This window comes from Penicillium vulpinum, assembly GCF_028829585.1.
Source record: "Penicillium vulpinum strain IBT 29486 chromosome Unknown utg000004l_segment0_segment0, whole genome shotgun sequence".
NCBI lineage: Eukaryota > Fungi > Ascomycota > Eurotiomycetes > Eurotiales > Aspergillaceae > Penicillium > Penicillium vulpinum.
Window position 1 is genome coordinate 3,053,791 of NW_026643244.1, and position 16,513 is coordinate 3,070,303.

Sequence of the window (16,513 nt, forward strand, 5' to 3'; positions counted from 1 at the left end):
AGAAAAGATCAACAATGTCCAGGTTCTCCAGATCATTTACTTCCCGCATCATCCTTCTTCGCCTTACGCGGTAACAGCATATCCTTTAACCGACTCGACGTATCGGCTGGCTTCCCTTTCTTCCCAGAGGCAGCAGAGTCATCAGTAGTTGTCCGTGTCAGGTCATGCGTACTCGGCCGTGAGACAGCAGGGGAAGGGGGATTGGAAGCAAATTCAAAGCCGACATTTGAGCTATTCGGACTAGTAATCGGACTAGGCTGCGTTTGTGTTTTGACCGGACGTGCAGGCAAAGGTGGGTTAGATTGCCGAGAATCCTCCAGTTGCAACGTTCCAAGCTGCTGATCTAGCTGCTGATCATGCGAATATTTGGCCTTATCACCGTCATTAGCGCGAGCTTGTCGGACCTGGCGGCGTCGAGTGCGGCGGCGTTCCCGCTGCTCGTCTCGCGCTCGTCGCAGCGTGTCCCGGAACGCTTTCTTGGTAGCGCGCATTTCTTCTTTCATGGCTCGTCTGTCAACTGAGTTGCGTTGCTGCTGCTCGGGTGATTCCCAGCGACCCCAGTCGGTGTCACCCGGTTGTTGGTTGTTTTGTTGGCTTTGGCTGAAGCCGGCTCGCCACTTGGTTTTGCCAGAGAACTTGGCTTCTCGGCGGGACTCTTGCAGCACTGAAAGTTGCCGGCGGAGATCGACGGCTGCGTCATATAATACCCGATCGTGACGATCGTCTAGAAGTTCTAGCTGAGTGCGCACTGTGGCAAGGTCTGAAACGTCGAGGTCCGATGTTGTCGAGATAGAGTCAATTGAGCTGAATGAGGACTCGGATGAGACTGAGCTCACTGATACCCGTCTGGTGCGTTTGGTGGTGGGAGGCTCTATCACAAGCTGTTCTGTTGGAGACTTAGGTTTGTTGATATCGATCTGATTGGTTGTCTCAGGCCAACCTGTCGAATTAGGACTTGTCACAGGGCTGGGGGTTTGGATGGGTGTCATTGGAATGTTGGCTATGGGACGAGGCGAGTTATCCCAGGCCGGCCGGGGGTAGTAGCCACCACCGTATGGAGGCCCAGCTATTGGTGCTTTCCGGCTATGAAGCCTTGCCTGTTCTTCAATCCAGCGGCCATGTGCAAGAGCCTGCTCCTCAACCTGCCGTCCATAATGCTGTGCCTGTGCACTGATTTGATCTCCATATTGTTGCGCCTGTTCGGTGAACCGCTCTCCATATTTCTGCGCTTGTGATGCAATCTGTGAAATCCACCCGCGGGACCCGCCCTTAAGTGTGCCGTTATTGGGATACTGCGGTTGATGTTGCGGATAATTCCAATTGTTATTGTTCCATTGCCATGCGCCTGGTGGCGGATGAGGGTAATATTGAGGTGGTTGGTTAGGAGATATCGGGGGAGGGTATGGAGGAACACCATATGCTCCATACGGAGATGAAGGCACATGTACTTGGGGGTTGCGGAAGTGAGGAGGAGGTATCGACCAAGGGGTCTGTGGAGGAACGGGTTGCCCAGGCACAGGGGATGGAGCATTTTGAGTTCGAATTGGCTGGCCTTCTATTGACCCCGTTGCCGCTGGATAGCATCGGGGACATAAAGCAGATGACGGCGCAGAATCAGGATCGCCCACGTAGACAAAGACAATATGGGTTGCGCGGTACCGGAAAAAGCATTCGTTCCACTCGGCGACAACGGCAGCGATTCGAGCCTTTCGTTGCTCATCCGTCTCCTGTGGGCGATCCTTGCGGTCTCGTCTAATTTCCGCTCGTAATTGGCGCGGGAGATGCTGAGAAGATGCAGCGAGTCCCAGTTGCGGTGGAAATAGATATTTTAAGAAGGTATCCCAGTCCTGCTGGGTAATCTCATTCAACCGCAAGGCCCAGCATCGCGGCCGTCGTGGAAAATCCTTAGCTTGGCTTCGGGGGTAGATGGTCATATGATGCTGTAGAAGAACCCGGCTCTCATCCACGATCGAGGGAAGCCGTTCCTCAAAATACGCAGCGGCGGATCTGAAGTGCGTCGGGACGACTGTCGGCGGTGTTGGGATACGAGAGCTACTGGCATCCTGTGTGGGGGAGACACTCACTCCAAGAGGAGTGGTCTGAGAAGAGCTGTTATTCCGGGTATTCGGTGCGAGTAATGGGTCCACGGGCGAGTATGGGGGTGGTGGAGCCTCCTCTTGGTCCATTTTGAGAGGGCGGTGACGATCGGCTAGAAAAGAGCAAGTGCAGCAAGAACGCAGTGGCCTAGAAAGGGCTACAGATGTTCTGTCAGACCTAAATCCCCATGTTATGATAAGATAACGAGGATCTGAGGGGCGGTGGAAGGCAGCAGGATTACTGTAAATGGAGGACTGTCAGCGGACAAGGCTTGGCGCATAATTTTCGAGGAATGTGATGTCTTACCTGGAGATCGGGCGAGTAGTAGACACACGATGCCAAAGGGTATGCTGAGACCCTGGATGGGGAGAGACGGAGCAGGTGGAGGAGTGAAGAAAGTGACATCCGAGATCCGGAGATTGGTGACGATAAGATAAGCCCTATCGATTACCAACGACTCTCAGGTACCTACAGGTCGGGTCATCGGGCGGTGACCTGACTGGTCAGGTCATCGAATCTCCCCTTTTTATCATGTGATAAAAGCTCGGCTCACCAAAGTGTATAAATGAATTTCAGTTCTTTTGCTGCTTACCGCTTAGGTCGAACTAGTTCCGAACTGCTTCTTTATATGAAAATAATCCTACCATTATTATGCCCATCTAAATTGCCAGTAAGGGGCTTCATAGCAATTCAGACTTGTTGATATCCTATTGGTGCACCAGTATGACCCACTGAGCAGTATTCCGACTGCAGATTGGTGCCTCAGGCCCCCCTGGCTCCCCGCCAAGGCTTTGTTTCAATATACCTCCCAGGACAAGGCCGGAATTCTAGGCACTGTGGGACAACCGACATTCAACCAAACTCTCCACACCAGTCCCTAGCGTCCAAATCCCTCCTACTGTCAGACCCTCCGACTCCAGTAATGCGGACCATTGGTCCCTCGTCCTTTCCTTAGCCGCCACATTAACCATCATCATAATATCCATGGCAGTCGCTTCCCAATGCGCGCCCATGTCTGGGATAACATTATCATGAATCAACAACACACTGTACGACGGGGCCATTGCCGCAGCGAGCTGTGCGAGGATCTGTCGGCACTTCTCATCGTTCCAGTTATGCAAGATTGAATGGAGGTAATAGACTCGTGCCCCTGGCCGACGACGCTAAAGCATTAATAAACGGTGCCAAACAGGAAAGGATAGTGCGATTCTCCTTACCCCTCACCGGCTGCGTAGTAAAAAAATCATACGCCATAACCTGAATATCTTCCAAAATCCCAACATTCTCAACAACAGCCGGCAAATCCTGTAATATCAATTTCCCCGGAAGACTAGGCCATTTCCGCCGTAGCTCAAGAAGATCGTGTCCTACACTTCCACCAACATCTACGAGAAAAACGTCATCCTTCCCCGTCCGCGCTTCGCAGATTAATCGGTCGTGTAGAGGATAAGAGTCGCCGTCCATCCAGCTCTTGCTGTTCTGCCGGTAGGCCGACATTACGCCGGCGAATTGACTGGCCAGGGAGGGATTGTGCGGGTTCGCGTGCAGCCATTCGTAGAAGGCTAGTTTCGTGTTGTAGCCTGTTGTGAAAGGACAGTCTATTCCATTCGTAGGGGATTGATAGGCATTCTGTTTAAGCCAGGTAGGGAGGGCTTGGGCTGCACCGCGGATGCAGTCGACTCTATCGATTAGGCTAGGTTAGATCAGACGAGTTTAGATGAGGTTCGGTCTCAGAAGGAGTTGTAAAAAGGATGATTAGAGCGCAGGACGAAAGGGGTATTTCGTACGCGCATGGCCACATATCGCTGTATCGGCGGACGGCTAGTGTCTGCGATATGGAATTGGACTTGTATTCATCTGGCCCTGTCTCCACAATGACCATCATGGCGGCTAAATGTTTGAGAATTCGTGCTAGACGGGTTAAATATCAGGCATTTAATTAGCCATCCGGTCCAAAGTGACAGGTAAGGGCAGGGCCTTACCCAGCATGCTAGCGTCTGTGCCGGTCTCCTCCGCAAGTTCCTGAGCTGTCTTGGGTCCATTGCTTCCGGTAAGGATCGAGAATATACCTAGGTCAATACAGATTTCGATCGCTGAGAATACTGCGAACTGTAATCTTGTTAAATATAATTACGCTATTGTGAAAACAGGTCATCAGGAACAGTTAGACATACTTGTGCGAATGAATACTGCAATACTGTCTCGCGCGGTGTCCGCATAGCATGGACAATTGACTGCGCGAGATGAACGACCTGTAATCTTTCGTCCGTGTCCCCGCGGAGGAAAGATGCTCCTGCTACTTGGAGTTCCTCGAGGAGACATGGAAGGTCCTGTGGTGCGCTGGGAGATGTAGCGAGCACATTGTCGGCGAGAGGTCTCGGAGCATCGGTCTTGGTGATGATTGTTTCATGCAAGATAGTCATTTCAATAGAGGGAAGAGATGTGATCTACTGGATAGATCTCTTGGCCTCATCCGGTCAGTAAATACCGTTATATAAAGTGCTTTCCGGGCTCGGATATCCGGCTCATCGATCTATCTGATGGGCTTTTCCATGGGCTAGCATGTCATCTGCCCGGGGGTGAAAATACAACAATGCCACCCGAATAACAGACTGTTGCTGCAGAGCAATTCCTGCACCAGCTGACGACAGGATCAGTCCTCCGGAGTACCTCTGGAATGTTAGATGACGTGGCATGCTGAAGACCTTGGATAGATATGATGATTGACGTGTCATCAGATTTGAACTGTAGTAGGACGTTTTGACGTACTTTGTTTCCTTGATGTGGCTCGGTTAAGCTTGGCTTTTCAAGCGCATGGAAAAGTGACTTTATTGCCAGTAGTCCGGACCTTTCAAAGTCTAATAACCAGATTGAGGCCTGATTCCAATACCAGGTGCATTAGCGGAGTAGGCATGCGGGACTGCAGTATATGCTTTCAGGCGAGACGCACAGCGCCATGGGAAGAGGGCGCAATAGGTTACATTCTGTACCGTATCATATATTGTGTAGGATTATGAATAGTTGTGACTTTCTCATCAAATATCCCCCAAATTCAATACTTTTTCTCCAAGGCCAATGATTCAAATACACGAGAGGCTGAGGAGGGGCTGTTCCCAATATATCATTCTGGTGGTGCTTTTTAGCTTATTTTGTACCTCGCACTCAGCAAATTATTACGTACGTGGCTTTTTATTCCGGCCTCCTAATCAGGTGGTATTCTACAGAATTTGGTAAGGATAGATGGAAATGAAAAATAAAATTCGAGATATCCAGCGCCTCCTTCAGGCTACCACCCGTGATGGCAACACGATATTCAAGTCAGTTATGCAGTGGTCCAGGTGCGGGCAAGGGAGCCATGAACATTTTCTGGTTGATACTCCCCTTTACAAAGTATCTTTATTTGGGATCATACCAATGCTCAGCAGTACATAAGCTAATTCCATCCTTTATGATCGACACATCGCGAAGTTAATGCTGTGGTGATAATTATGAGAGAGTCTCATCCTTATGAGAGATAACCAAGCTTTCATTGAGACTTGATATCGAAATCATTGTAATAGTATTTCTATACCTAACTGGAGAGTTACCAGCACAAAAGGCATTCTTGTGCGACTCATATGCCGACGTCATATTCACATAGACCAACACCCTTCATAAATGGGTTTCTCTTGCAGCATTTGCGTTCAATTCAGCCTCAATAATTACCAGACCATCGTCATTATAGTCGGCGGAATGGATAGCACTAAGCTCAAGTCCGACCCGACTCAAGAGTGTAGTCCATTGTGTTCGTGTGCGTATCATTCCGGGGTTAAATACCAAAAGGGCCATGTCAAGCATGCACAACAAGGCACTCGCGCCTTCGTCAGGAAGAACGAATTCTTCAATCAATAGCTTGGAATAGCCGGGCTTCATGGCACTGGCTATATTACTCAGAGCTGCAATACACGTGTCGTCCGGAAACTCGTGGAGAACAAATTTTAGATAGTAAATGCGAGAACCTTAAGTGTGTCGTTAGAGATTAGCAGCGTAAGAATCAAAGCGCTCAATTGAGGCGCTAGCAAAGCTAAATCTAGGTGTTGGGCATGGTTAAACATACCAAGAATCGGCTGAGCATCCAGCAGATTGTACTCCACTGGGATAATCCCCGGGCTAGGGCGTCGAATGTTCCGAATGACAGAAGGCAGATCCGCCAGTATAAGTTTTCCAGGGGTGTGAGGAAATCGCTTCTGGAACGCGGATATATCACGTCCGGTCCCACCCCCAATATCCACAATCAGCACATCCTCTTCTCTCTTCGATGCCCCTGTGATGACCCTTTCCTGAACGGGAAACCACTCAACCCAGTACATCCGGTTCGCCCGAACCCCTTCCACATATCTATGGAAGCGTTTTTGGATGTCTGGGTTCTTCTCGAGCCACTGGGCTTTGGGTAGCGCGGTTTTATGGGCGTATTGAATTGGCGCGTTGAGTGGGTCAGTCGGATTCTGGTATCCAGTATGACGAAGAAAGTCCGGCGTTTGATAAATTATGGGAGCGATGTCGAGGAATCTATATTCTTTTTGTTAGGACAAATATTTTCTTTCGAACAAACCAGTAGAGAAACCTTACAAAGAGTCGATAACACCGGCTGATGCTCCCCTTGCCATTTCTTTGGAGAGGCTATTGGCATGAAATTTCCCATCTTCGTCTTTTTCAACGAAATTGATAGATATAAGGACACGCATGACACGCTCTGCGTGATTGTTCTCAGTTACGCAGTGATCGCGCACATTCTGCAGGAAAGGCAGCTAAAATGGCATAACTTGGAAACGCTTTTACATACCTATCAACAGCTGATCTGCCCCAGTATCCGAAGACAGCTGCTCGGTGTCAAGAGCTGTGGCAGATTGAGTGATGGTAGAAAAAAGCCCTAAATCATGAGAAACTTTGACTGCCATAAGTTGTGTGGGCTACACGGAGATTAGACTTCTCCGTCAGGAAACCGATCATTTTGATGCAACAAGTACATACCGAAAGAAACATCTTCAAAATGACATCACTCGGTTTTTCAAACAGTCGAGTGAGCTTGGTGGTTTCTTCGAGTGCTTGAACTCTTGCAGTATCCGAATTCGTCGCGAGGTATTGATTTATAAAAACCGACACCTCCTCAAGACGCAAGCGAATCAATTCAATATTTGCAAGTTCCATTTTCAGTGCGTGATAAACGTGGAAAATTCCGTCAGATAATATCAAGTCAAAAGCGAATTGAAGAGTAGGATCGAATGGTAGATTACTGGATTAGCGGTTTGTAGGGCCTTAATATATCCTGAGTAAGTCCAAGAAGCAACAGAATCATCTAGACTCCATTAGATTGACTGACAACGCTCTAAAATACATTGATGTTTGAATACAACGGCAGTACTGAATGGTACTGGAGTCGCTGATTTGATACACCTCACTACAGAGCTACGGTAGTGGGTGGCTACGCAGGCGTATAGCGGCCAGGGGTCGGATGCGGTCTTTTGTAGTATTGGTGCCTGAAATTTCCTTAGGATGCCTGAATTAAAGCTGGCAAAAAAATATAAATATCTGAATTATTTTAACACATTCCTTAGTAAGCAATACTTGAATCCATCCATGGATCTATTCTTCCAAGGTCAAGATGAACGCCTTAAAATAGGCAACAGGTGCGACGCTATTCGCATTCATACAAATCCTAGGATCCCTTATTTCTGTAGGTCGATAAGTTTGGCGATATGATTGGTTCAAATTGTTGAGAAATTAGTTATTTGGACGATCAGACGGCTTCAACGCTAGAGAATGTTAAATTTGAGGCTTTGTATAAGTATAAATAGCTTCACTATCGTTAGATGAGGAATTGTGCTCGGTTGGGGGAGCTTCAACACCCAGAAATGGGTGATTTCGGAGATTTGTATAGTGGGAATAGCTTCAATGTAGGAGCTTCGTTTACAATACACTGTATAGAGCGGTGTGAAAAGGCGGTAGGAAATGAGGTATATTTAGGCACCAATACTATAAAAAACCGCATCCGACCCTTGGCCGCTATACACCTGCGTAGGGTGGCTGCTTGGGTGATTGCATATGCAGTGACATGGTAGTAGTGGCTGGCTGTGTGCTGAGTGTATATGCATCAGTGATGTGGATTCTGCAAGGCAGAGAAACTCTGCAAAGCAGAGAAACTTGAGATGCTGCTGTGCCCTATAATTGCATAAGATCATAGGTCTGATTACCCCTTCAGACCTTTATCTTATAGACAATCACCTAACGCCACAAATGCAGAAATGTAGAGATTCTGTTGAAAATAAGAGATTCTTGTATGCGTTTCGATGGGTGATGTACAAACTAAGTTGCTCACCTCTATCGAATAATTTTGTTGCAGTGAAATCCATCATTTGCAGGTCGAGAAGGCTCGGAAAAGATATATACCATATGGAGGTATAATAAACAATTCGTTAGGGAAACATATCTACTGGAAGTTACGGAGGCGTAAATATCTTCCGGTAGAACTAGGTATATTATGAACTGTTACACTCATCTACGAAGAGACAGATATCAACCAACGTAGTATCATTTCAACTAAGCAACTAAGCACAAGGAAAAGGAAAGAAGGGAGATGCGAAAGTGGGGAGAGGGTAAATGATTATTAGTTACATGTTGGTTGCCTGCCGTAGTTAGGATTAATATCAGGCACCAATACCACACACATGAATCGTCACATGAACTGCAGCCGTTGAACGTGCAACTATTCAGAAACTTATGCGAGGGCTAGGAGATGGCTTATTACAGGAAACTAGCGTGTCTACGTATTCAGGTCTGTCTCAAAACTGCAGATAGAACCAATGATTCCTTTAGTGAAGGACTAAACGTAGGAACACAATAAATCACCACCAAATGTTGAATTTGGCTTACTTCACTTGTCCTCTTATGTCGAAGACTAACAAGCCTCCCATATTCACTGATTCCGCTTCAATATTCTCGGTGAAACCGTGCTCACGAGGTTGGACCGTACAGTAGTCGTATACTTCAGAGATACCTCCTTAGCGTTCTTCAACGGGAGACCAGTCGTACTTCCCGGTGACATCCACTGATCGTCCTTCAACCGGAGACCAGTCATACTTCCCGGTGACATCCACTGATCGCCCTTCAACCGGAGACCAGTCATACTTCCCGGTGACATCCACTGATCGCCCTTCAACCGGAGACCAGTCATACTTCCCGGTGACATCCACTGATCGTTCTTCAACCGGAGACCAGTCATACTTCCCGGTGACATCCACTGATCGTTCTTCAACCGGAGACCAGTCATACTTCCCGGTGGCATCCACCGATCGTTCTTGAACCGGATATCCATATCCTTGAAGTTCCTCAGGGCTTGGTCTGTTAAACTCTCGATTTGCCGTGTTAGTTTACTTCTAACCATATAAACGGAAGCGCAAAGTCATACCCAGGGACAGGAACACCATGGCTAAGAGCAATTAGAGCAGAGAGGACTACCGCCACAAGACCGTGAAACTGCATCTTGATAATAAAACGGTGTTACTGAAGATTCGAGGTTATGAATTTGATGTTATAGGATGAAATACGATCAATAATCGACGAGACAAACTGGAGATAGAAAATGATAATGCCCGTTATGACGGCTCCTGTGCAGAAGCTTTTAAAGGCCAGCTCGGGCTTTTTAAACGTAGTACCCTTGAACAAATATGCTTTATTGATGCGTTAGCCACCTTGTATCTCATGCATCGAACTATGTTCGCTTTAGGTGCCTTGTGTAGAAACAGGAAGCACAACACAGTGGCCCGGTACCAGGTCTACCGAGACCACCTTACACCAACGCACACTCCGACCAGCTGAAGCTGACGACAATGGTGAAGACGACAAAGCATGGCGTCGCGATCCGAACCTGTTTGTATACGACCCGCCGGCATAAACCTGTCCATCCTAGTGATACAGGGACTCGGTGACTCGGGGGAGCCAATGGGAAAGGAGAAGTGGAAGGGGGAAGTGAAAGGTGCAATGCAGAGAGGTGACACTCTGCGCCTGCGGGGAATGCAGGACTGATTATCTACGGATGAATTGACTTTCTTTACGTTTATTTCTTTTGTCTTGTTTACATGCCGGCCGGTTTGTGGCCTTACAATTCAAGTTACCAGGACTCGTCTTGGTGACATGGGTGGATGTATACTGGGCATGCACCGCCATTTGTCGTCGAGGAGCAGGCTCTAAAACGCTATCCCCGCATAGCAGCATGTATGTAACAGCGAGCTACATCTGGTTAATGGGATCATCATCATAATCATCATCATCATCATCATAGGTGCCTTGTGGGTTGTACATTCTCTGCAATATACCCCAGAGACATTAGGCCAGACTAACGCCTATCTTACGTCCGCTAGCTCACACCACTAGAGCATCTAAACAAGATCTAATTAGAAATTGTCTGCAATTTAGATATTCAAGATACAGTAGTTTATGGTAGATAGATGATATGCCTCCAATTGAGGCTTCCACGTAGACGAAGCCAAGGATGCATTTGGGTGTCATAAGCGGTTTTCTTGGATAGCCGGTGGAATGAAATCTTGATTAGACAGTGTATAGCTAAATTCTTCCACTAAAGTCCAATACATCCAAAGCACAGACAAGATCATGGCGTATCTGCAATATTCACTCAATCAAAACTCAATGATGTTACGGTAGGTCCTGATGCGGTGGTCCCTTGTCTTGCAAAACTCCGATACTTTCTTAGTCTACGCACAGTTCCCTTGGGCTCGCATCTACACTATCTGCACTATGACGACCCGAAAAATTGTAGCATTGAGCACAGAGAAGTTTTGAGGCTATTAGCGCAATCCCAAACATCCGCGTATAATTACACGATTAGGCTCATGGTCTTCTTGATTGCAACCATCATCATTCATAAACCGTGAGGAGAAGCTCAATCGCGAGGATCCGATACTCCCAGGAAAACTCAGCAGAAGGAAAATACCCCACGATGCCTTAACTGATGGATCAGCAGACCACTTTGACATCAGCAAAAGCCCAGGGCTCGAGAATCTTGTATATTACAGGCTTGTTGCTGCATGGTGTGTGTGACGGGAAATATTGGACTCACCGGACAGCACATAGACGTACGATGAACCGGATATTGCAATGGTTGAGTAGTACGGTGCATGAAAGTCTACCCTCTCTACCTGAATTTCATCTATTTTGACTAAAGCGGAATTTTGTACCCACCAGCCACGGTGGTCCTTTATGGTTATCTGAGGATTCTATACTAATTATATATACCCCTTGTACCATGAAAAGCGTTTGGGACATATTAGTTGACCTTCTCTTATCACGCTCACCCCATTGCTGAGCATGGATTCGACATTTGAATACACGAGAGTCTCACAGGCTAACGACAAAGATGATACCAGTACTCCTCTTATAAATGATGAAAATGACTGTACTACCAAGCCCCCATCCCTTTTTAACCGAGTCTCTCTCTGGACGTTGTTCATACATTCTGTCTTGTTTTTGATATCTCTCGTCTTAGTTGCGACCACCATGACATACAAATGCCAGTTAACCGACGAGAAGTGCGCTGCGCAGGTCTCAGCATATTGTGAGTGCTATTTATATCATGTTGACGCATTGTCATCGTATCGAAGCTGATCATAACCCCATTCAAAGCCCCATTGCTGCCAGTGGTTGAATATGAGGATGTCCGATTTCAAGGTAGCTTCCGTGATAAGAATCAATACAAAGGACAGCCCAGTCCACAACTGGATGCTGCCTGGGACCGAATCACCTATGGTATAAGCCGTCGACTTCATTCATAACCCATGTTTTACTAACTCTTTGTCTGTAGTGGCTCAAATAAAGATTGAGCCGGAAGAAATGATTCCATTGAGAAAGCCGTTTTCCCAAGTTCGGGTAGAGGAATCTGAGGGAGTTGGCTATGCAGGTGGCATAGAAGTATTCCACCAGGTAAAAAATCCTAACTCAATTTAAAATCGACCCTTTCAGAGATTTCTCACTAAAAGCCTGATTTCAAAGCTTCATTGTCTCAATATTATCCGACAATTCACCTATCACGACTACTATGCCAGTCTGCTTCATAAACCGCCAGCATTTACGGATACTAACGACACCCTCCGCCTTCATATCGGTATGAGCATACCCCATCGCTGTGCGGAATAATGGTTGATCTAACTGAAGATGCGGACGTAGATCACTGTATCGATATCCTTCGACAGGCTCTGATGTGTAATGGTGATGTTGGGATAATCACACGAAGTTGGATGAAGAATCGAGATCTAGGTTATCCTGACTTTAGTGTCTGGCATAAATGCCGCAGACTAGACTCCATACTAAGGTATTCGTACGCCAACGAGATTGACATTGAACCAGTAAAGCCGTTGAATGCTGTGGAGCTATCAGTTCCCCCATGCACTAATGCTTCACTGAATGAGATTTGTCCTTGAGTTTAGGCATCTGAGACGAGATGGACAGGAATTTGATATTTGCCTTGAGTTATAATGTATAAATTGGATGTCATGGTTACGAGATTCGTTTCTAGTCATTCTCCACTTGAGTTTTCCATTACGCTAGATAGACCAGTGCTCTGATGACTGGGTTCAAGCTATGGGGGAATGCCTCTAATATACCACTGTACCGATACAGTACTGTTTTCAATAAGTGAATGTATACACCAAAACAACTCAATATACACATAGCTTCTTACTGCGAGTTTTACTCGTGCATTGTGTATGAGGAAAGGTGTGGAGCTGTAGCGAGAGTGAGCGCCACAAAGTATCAGTATGCGTCCGTACTTACGTAGATGGGTTTCTCTATGTCAGATAGTGGCATTAAGTCTCTATACCAGGGAAGCGTTGTTGGTAAACGCATAAACGGTAGGATCAGGCCGGTAGTTCCATGACTCTAAAGACTGGAACTTGGACGAGCATATCAGCCAGCCACATCGGAGATCAACATCATGAATTGCACATAACTGAACTCACTTACGTCTATACAGCATAACTGAACTGCACAGTCTGTACTTCACCTTGCACCATCCTATTCTACCTATCATACATTGTACCGGCAATAAATTCGCATATTTCCGAGTGTTCCACGTATATGTGGGCCTAAGTTTTGGTGTTATGTGCCATGCAGATTCTGCATACAGCCAGGTGGGGACTCATAGACGTACCCAGATTTAGCGTTGATTGTGTACCTCGGAGTTGATAGATCGGTAATACCAGCCAGCTCATCTGCAAATGCTAAATGTCAAATATGTATGACCTATTTCAAATAACTAAACATTCAACATAACCAACGGAGGAAACCACTTGCCCCTAGACTACCACTATCATATAACCCCACCTGCAAGTCGTCGCCGTGAGCCAGTCACCCCAACGTTGATAATTAAGAACTTTATTGTTTATTGTTTACAATAATACGTGTCACAGCTACGTGGTTGCGATTTGTCACGTTCGTACAAGATTCACTAATCGTAAAAGTACCTTACGATGGAGGTATATTTCTCATGTTTGTAGACCGTCTATAGCTACAGCAATATATGGAGAGCGGATCCCAGTAGCCGTGCCAGAATTCTTGGATGCTCAGTTCTCTACAATAGCTCGCAAACAGGCTCTTTCTTTGAGCAACCAAAAGACTCTTTAAACTCCCGCGAATTCTCCATCGTCGCATTGATCCTAACCGGCTTCGGAGCGTGCGGGTCATCCAAAATGGCCTCGCGATATGCCCCCAACGTTGACTTGCTGCACCACCATCCTGCGAATGATATGAAAAACAGTTGTTCCTTGGAGAACGTAAAGAGTCCAGGCAGGTGAGGATCAGGCCTGGCCTCATCGTTCTTCTTCCAGGCATGGAAGGCAGCAGCAAGGCCTCCAGCATCCGCTATGTTCTCCCCAAGGGTGAGTCGCCCATTGACATGAAAAGACTTGTCTCCAGGGACGGTGAACTTGGAGTACTGGTTGACGAAACACTGAGCATGCTTATTGAACCCCTCTGCTGTGTCTCGATCCCACCAGCTAGTGTAGTTTCCGGTTTCATCGTAGTGTCGTCCCGTCGAATCAAAAGCTAGTACCATGTCAGCAGAATGGCTCGTCATTAAATGGGTGTTCTAATCACATACCGTGCGAGAGCTCATGCCCAACGATTGAACCAAAAGCGCCGTAAGTAAGATAAAGAGGAGATTGTGGCCCATAGAACACGGGATGTTTCATGGTTCCGGCAGGGAAGACAATCTCATTTTCTGAGGGGTTATAGTACGCATTTACCGCTGGCGCACTCATTCTCCACTCACCTCGGTTGGTGGGTTTCCCCAACTTGGCCCATTGCCGTTGAAGCTTGAACCTGGTGGTAGCCATCTTATTGCCAAAATGGCAGTCGGGTGAAAGGTGAAGATTCCCATAGTAGCTCTCCACGCTCGCTGGGTCGGAGATGTTGGGACTCTTGGTAGGATATCCTATCTTCTGGATGATATTATTGACTTTCTCAATGGCGATCTTTCTGACTCCTGCAGACATCCACTCAGTTTGACGGAGTATGTACGGGAACTCTTTTTTGATATCCGAAACAACTTGATCTCCAAACTTTTTGGAGTCCTCGGAAAAGTTTTCGAGGATATATAACCGACTCAAAATCCAGGGTATTTGGGAATCCAAAAATTGGATGCACATGTGCCACCGTTCTGTAGCAGACTGCGAGGTCTTCCCTTCAAGCTGACCCATGAACCTCCACCATGGTATTATCTTTGTATCCTCAATAGTGTCTGAATATTGGCGTATGAGTTGCCATTTAAAAAATAGCTGGAGTGTCTCTCTTGGTGTACGACTCAAAAGACTTGATAGCGACGTCATATATGGGGGGGACTCGACGATCAACTGGCTAGGCCGCCCCTGATCCTGTGGTGCGAGGGTGACAATCATCTGTGTTATATTGACCTGAGGTAGCAGTGACTGTGTTTCCTGTGTGGTGTGGGGATTGAAGTATTTCGTGACGTCTACTCGGCTTGCGGGGTCGGGAGAAATATTGGCTAGCTCTGTTTCAAACTCCACGACATCGCTGAAACGGTGGCTTTTCTTCCCAATAAAGTTCCCGAGAACTTCACTCGTCACATCAGTATACTTCTTTACCAAATTGGCATCTTTGTAAAGGTCATTTGCCGGAAGACCGATCACGAGGGGGGCATTGACAAATATTGCCACTGAATCGGGATCGCGGTCATTGGGCTAGATCATCAGTAAAACGATTATGAGAAAAGAGAGGCAGAGAACTGATTACCTTGACATTCAGAGATATCAGCGTTTTCGACCCGGAGATCTCTAGCAGATGTAATACCGCATCAGTGAGGTTAGTATGAACAGGATTAGAATTTACGGCATATATCCCGTCCAGGCTGTCTAGAATCTCATCCAACGGTTTGCTCCCAGTCTTCCTGATCGCTTCTTCATCCATACAAGCGTTGTATGCAGCTTTCATTTTCTGAAAATTCCCCGAATCAGCTGGTCCATATTTTTCTAATGAAGACTCCAACAAATGACGAAGCCGCGTAATTGAAGCATCCGCCATAATTGTTCCAGTGAAAATAGACCCCTGATCAGGTCGCATGCTATGTCGTGCCCTCCACCCTCCACAGGCATATTGTTCAAAGTTGGTGCATGGATCTATGCGGGGATAGTGGGGGTCCAGGTTGGAAAGAATCTGCGAGGCTGCATCTACACATTCGTCGCTCTTGCATACAGTGGGAGCCATGGTATATGGCAAAGCATAGTTGGAGAGGCGGCCTGCGTAGCAACACTTATTAGCATGGAAGAGTAATAGATGTCATAACATACCATGAGACCTGGAATAGTAAATATAAGAGTATATAGTGAATATCGTGGCTGCACAGAGAAAGGGAATAAACACAACGACCAGCGACAATCTTCTTCGGGATTGGGCTACTTCTGGTAAACCCTGAATCGCATCGTACTGTAGCTTTTCATCTGAACGATCCCAATCCCAATCGATTTGGAAGGTCCCACCATCAGAAATTGAGGTCTCTCGTACAGAGTCAGCATTTTGGGGCTCTTCTTTGCCCGTGGTAGAGGTGAGCTTTTGTTCCATAAGTTGACACTGTGTATTTCCAAGCGATGCAGTACGTTGGGATCACTCGTAATGGCATCCCACGAAATGGATACTTATAACCAAATCAAATAGACCGAATTATGCTGGGCCAAGGAAATTCACGAGTCAATAATTTAAAAAAGTTCAGTATGAAAGTTTCCATGCATGATACAACCACTCCCAAGTCACCCAAGCCCACTGTAACACCGACGTAGACGTGGCAATGTGTTTACAACATAGGTATGCATATGCAGGCTGCGATTTTCACTGGGCGCCATACGCGGCCCAGAGCACT

General features: G+C 46.8%; 6 protein-coding genes across 6 annotated transcripts; 1 reads left to right on the forward strand and 5 right to left on the reverse strand.

Annotated features, from left to right (window-relative positions):
• Positions 1-32: 32 nt before the first annotated feature.
• On the reverse strand, positions 33-2,186 carry N7479_009653 (uncharacterized protein; the record flags this gene model as incomplete). The annotated part of the gene is made up of 1 exon (XM_057257346.1): positions 33-2,186. The coding sequence occupies one exon, from the start codon at positions 2,184-2,186 to the stop codon at positions 33-35; it is 2,154 nt and encodes a 717-aa protein (XP_057104804.1).
• A 738-nt stretch (positions 2,187-2,924) lies between these two features.
• Positions 2,925-4,520, reverse strand: N7479_009654 (S-adenosyl-L-methionine-dependent methyltransferase; the record flags this gene model as incomplete). The annotated part of the gene is made up of 5 exons (XM_057257347.1): positions 2,925-3,260; positions 3,322-3,790; positions 3,885-4,008; positions 4,080-4,206; positions 4,272-4,520. The coding sequence occupies 5 exons, from the start codon at positions 4,518-4,520 to the stop codon at positions 2,925-2,927; spliced, it is 1,305 nt and encodes a 434-aa protein (XP_057104805.1).
• A 1,228-nt stretch (positions 4,521-5,748) lies between these two features.
• Positions 5,749-7,284, reverse strand: N7479_009655 (S-adenosyl-L-methionine-dependent methyltransferase; the record flags this gene model as incomplete). The annotated part of the gene is made up of 5 exons (XM_057257348.1): positions 5,749-6,095; positions 6,194-6,645; positions 6,706-6,829; positions 6,920-7,046; positions 7,108-7,284. 5 exons carry the CDS (start codon positions 7,282-7,284, stop codon positions 5,749-5,751), a joined length of 1,227 nt encoding a protein of 408 aa, XP_057104806.1.
• A 1,850-nt stretch (positions 7,285-9,134) lies between these two features.
• N7479_009656 (uncharacterized protein) lies at positions 9,135-9,615 on the reverse strand (the record flags this gene model as incomplete). The annotated part of the gene is made up of 2 exons (XM_057257349.1): positions 9,135-9,474; positions 9,542-9,615. 2 exons carry the CDS (start codon positions 9,613-9,615, stop codon positions 9,135-9,137), a joined length of 414 nt encoding a protein of 137 aa, XP_057104807.1.
• A 2,031-nt stretch (positions 9,616-11,646) lies between these two features.
• N7479_009657 (uncharacterized protein) lies at positions 11,647-11,921 on the forward strand (the record flags this gene model as incomplete). Its single annotated transcript, XM_057257350.1, has 2 exons — positions 11,647-11,704; positions 11,773-11,921. The coding sequence occupies 2 exons, from the start codon at positions 11,647-11,649 to the stop codon at positions 11,919-11,921; spliced, it is 207 nt and encodes a 68-aa protein (XP_057104808.1).
• A 1,793-nt stretch (positions 11,922-13,714) lies between these two features.
• N7479_009658 (M13 family metallopeptidase) lies at positions 13,715-16,218 on the reverse strand (the record flags this gene model as incomplete). The annotated part of the gene is made up of 4 exons (XM_057257351.1): positions 13,715-14,187; positions 14,243-15,341; positions 15,394-15,896; positions 15,948-16,218. The coding sequence occupies 4 exons, from the start codon at positions 16,216-16,218 to the stop codon at positions 13,715-13,717; spliced, it is 2,346 nt and encodes a 781-aa protein (XP_057104809.1).
• Positions 16,219-16,513: the final 295 nt, after the last annotated feature.